The sequence below is a fragment of the Buceros rhinoceros genome, unplaced genomic scaffold (assembly GCF_000710305.1).
Source record: "Buceros rhinoceros silvestris isolate BGI_N320 unplaced genomic scaffold, ASM71030v1 scaffold15776, whole genome shotgun sequence".
Classification (NCBI taxonomy): Eukaryota; Metazoa; Chordata; class Aves; order Bucerotiformes; family Bucerotidae; genus Buceros; species Buceros rhinoceros.
Genome location: NW_010417102.1, coordinates 49599 through 50240, shown reverse-complemented (window position 1 = coordinate 50240; position 642 = coordinate 49599). Strand labels below are relative to the sequence as shown.

At 45.5% G+C, this 642-nt stretch overlaps 1 protein-coding gene across 1 annotated transcript in view; it reads left to right on the top strand.

Moving 5' to 3' along the window:
• ANKK1 (ankyrin repeat and kinase domain containing 1) overlaps positions 1–642 on the top strand; it is a gene marked incomplete at its 5' end in the record, with an annotated part of 8483 nt that overhangs the window by 6291 nt on the left and 1550 nt on the right. Inside the window, one exon of the mRNA XM_010138075.1 lies at positions 322–367. Coding sequence (XP_010136377.1) covers positions 322–367 — 46 coding nt within the window. The remainder of the gene's footprint in view (positions 1–321; positions 368–642) is intronic.

The window sequence follows — 642 nt, the reverse complement described above, 5'->3', positions numbered from 1 at the left end:
CTACACAACAAAGACAATGACCAGCTGGGGAGCTGCCAGGGGCTCGCGCTGCACGGAGGAATATATGTACGTTTGGGAGCAAATGAGCGAGAGGAGGAAAATCTCATTGATATCAAGGGATCGTTTTCAGGCTCCCGCACTCCTGTTAGTGTCATGAATTGCTCTGCTGAGTTTTGGATGCAATAACAGGATTGGACAAAAAACACTCAAATGATGATATGAAATCGTAGAGCAGTAGCAAAGAGGAGCTATGTGCAAACATAGAATGCAAATGAGCAACTTTGTCTTATGGCTTTTTCTTTTCCCCTTCCTGAAATTGAGAGTGACAAAGAAGAGTTCACCTTCCCTCGGGACACCAGAAGTGGTGGTAAGTAGGGGACTTTCTTTATTCAAAAATAAAGAAGGGGAAACCTACGAAAATTAGCCCCTTTCCTCTCTCTCCAGTGATACGGATGTGACTGCACAGGAAAGAGCGGATATACCTCCCAGGAGGGAGAGGGCAGATGCCTCACTGCTTTCTAAGCGACTGCATGCAGTGTTCTGGCTTCATTTCACATTCCCTGTCCCTAAAATGACTTTTATTTCATTTCGTGCTATGAAGATTCACAGGCTCCCTCCCATCTTGCGCACACCAAGCTATTT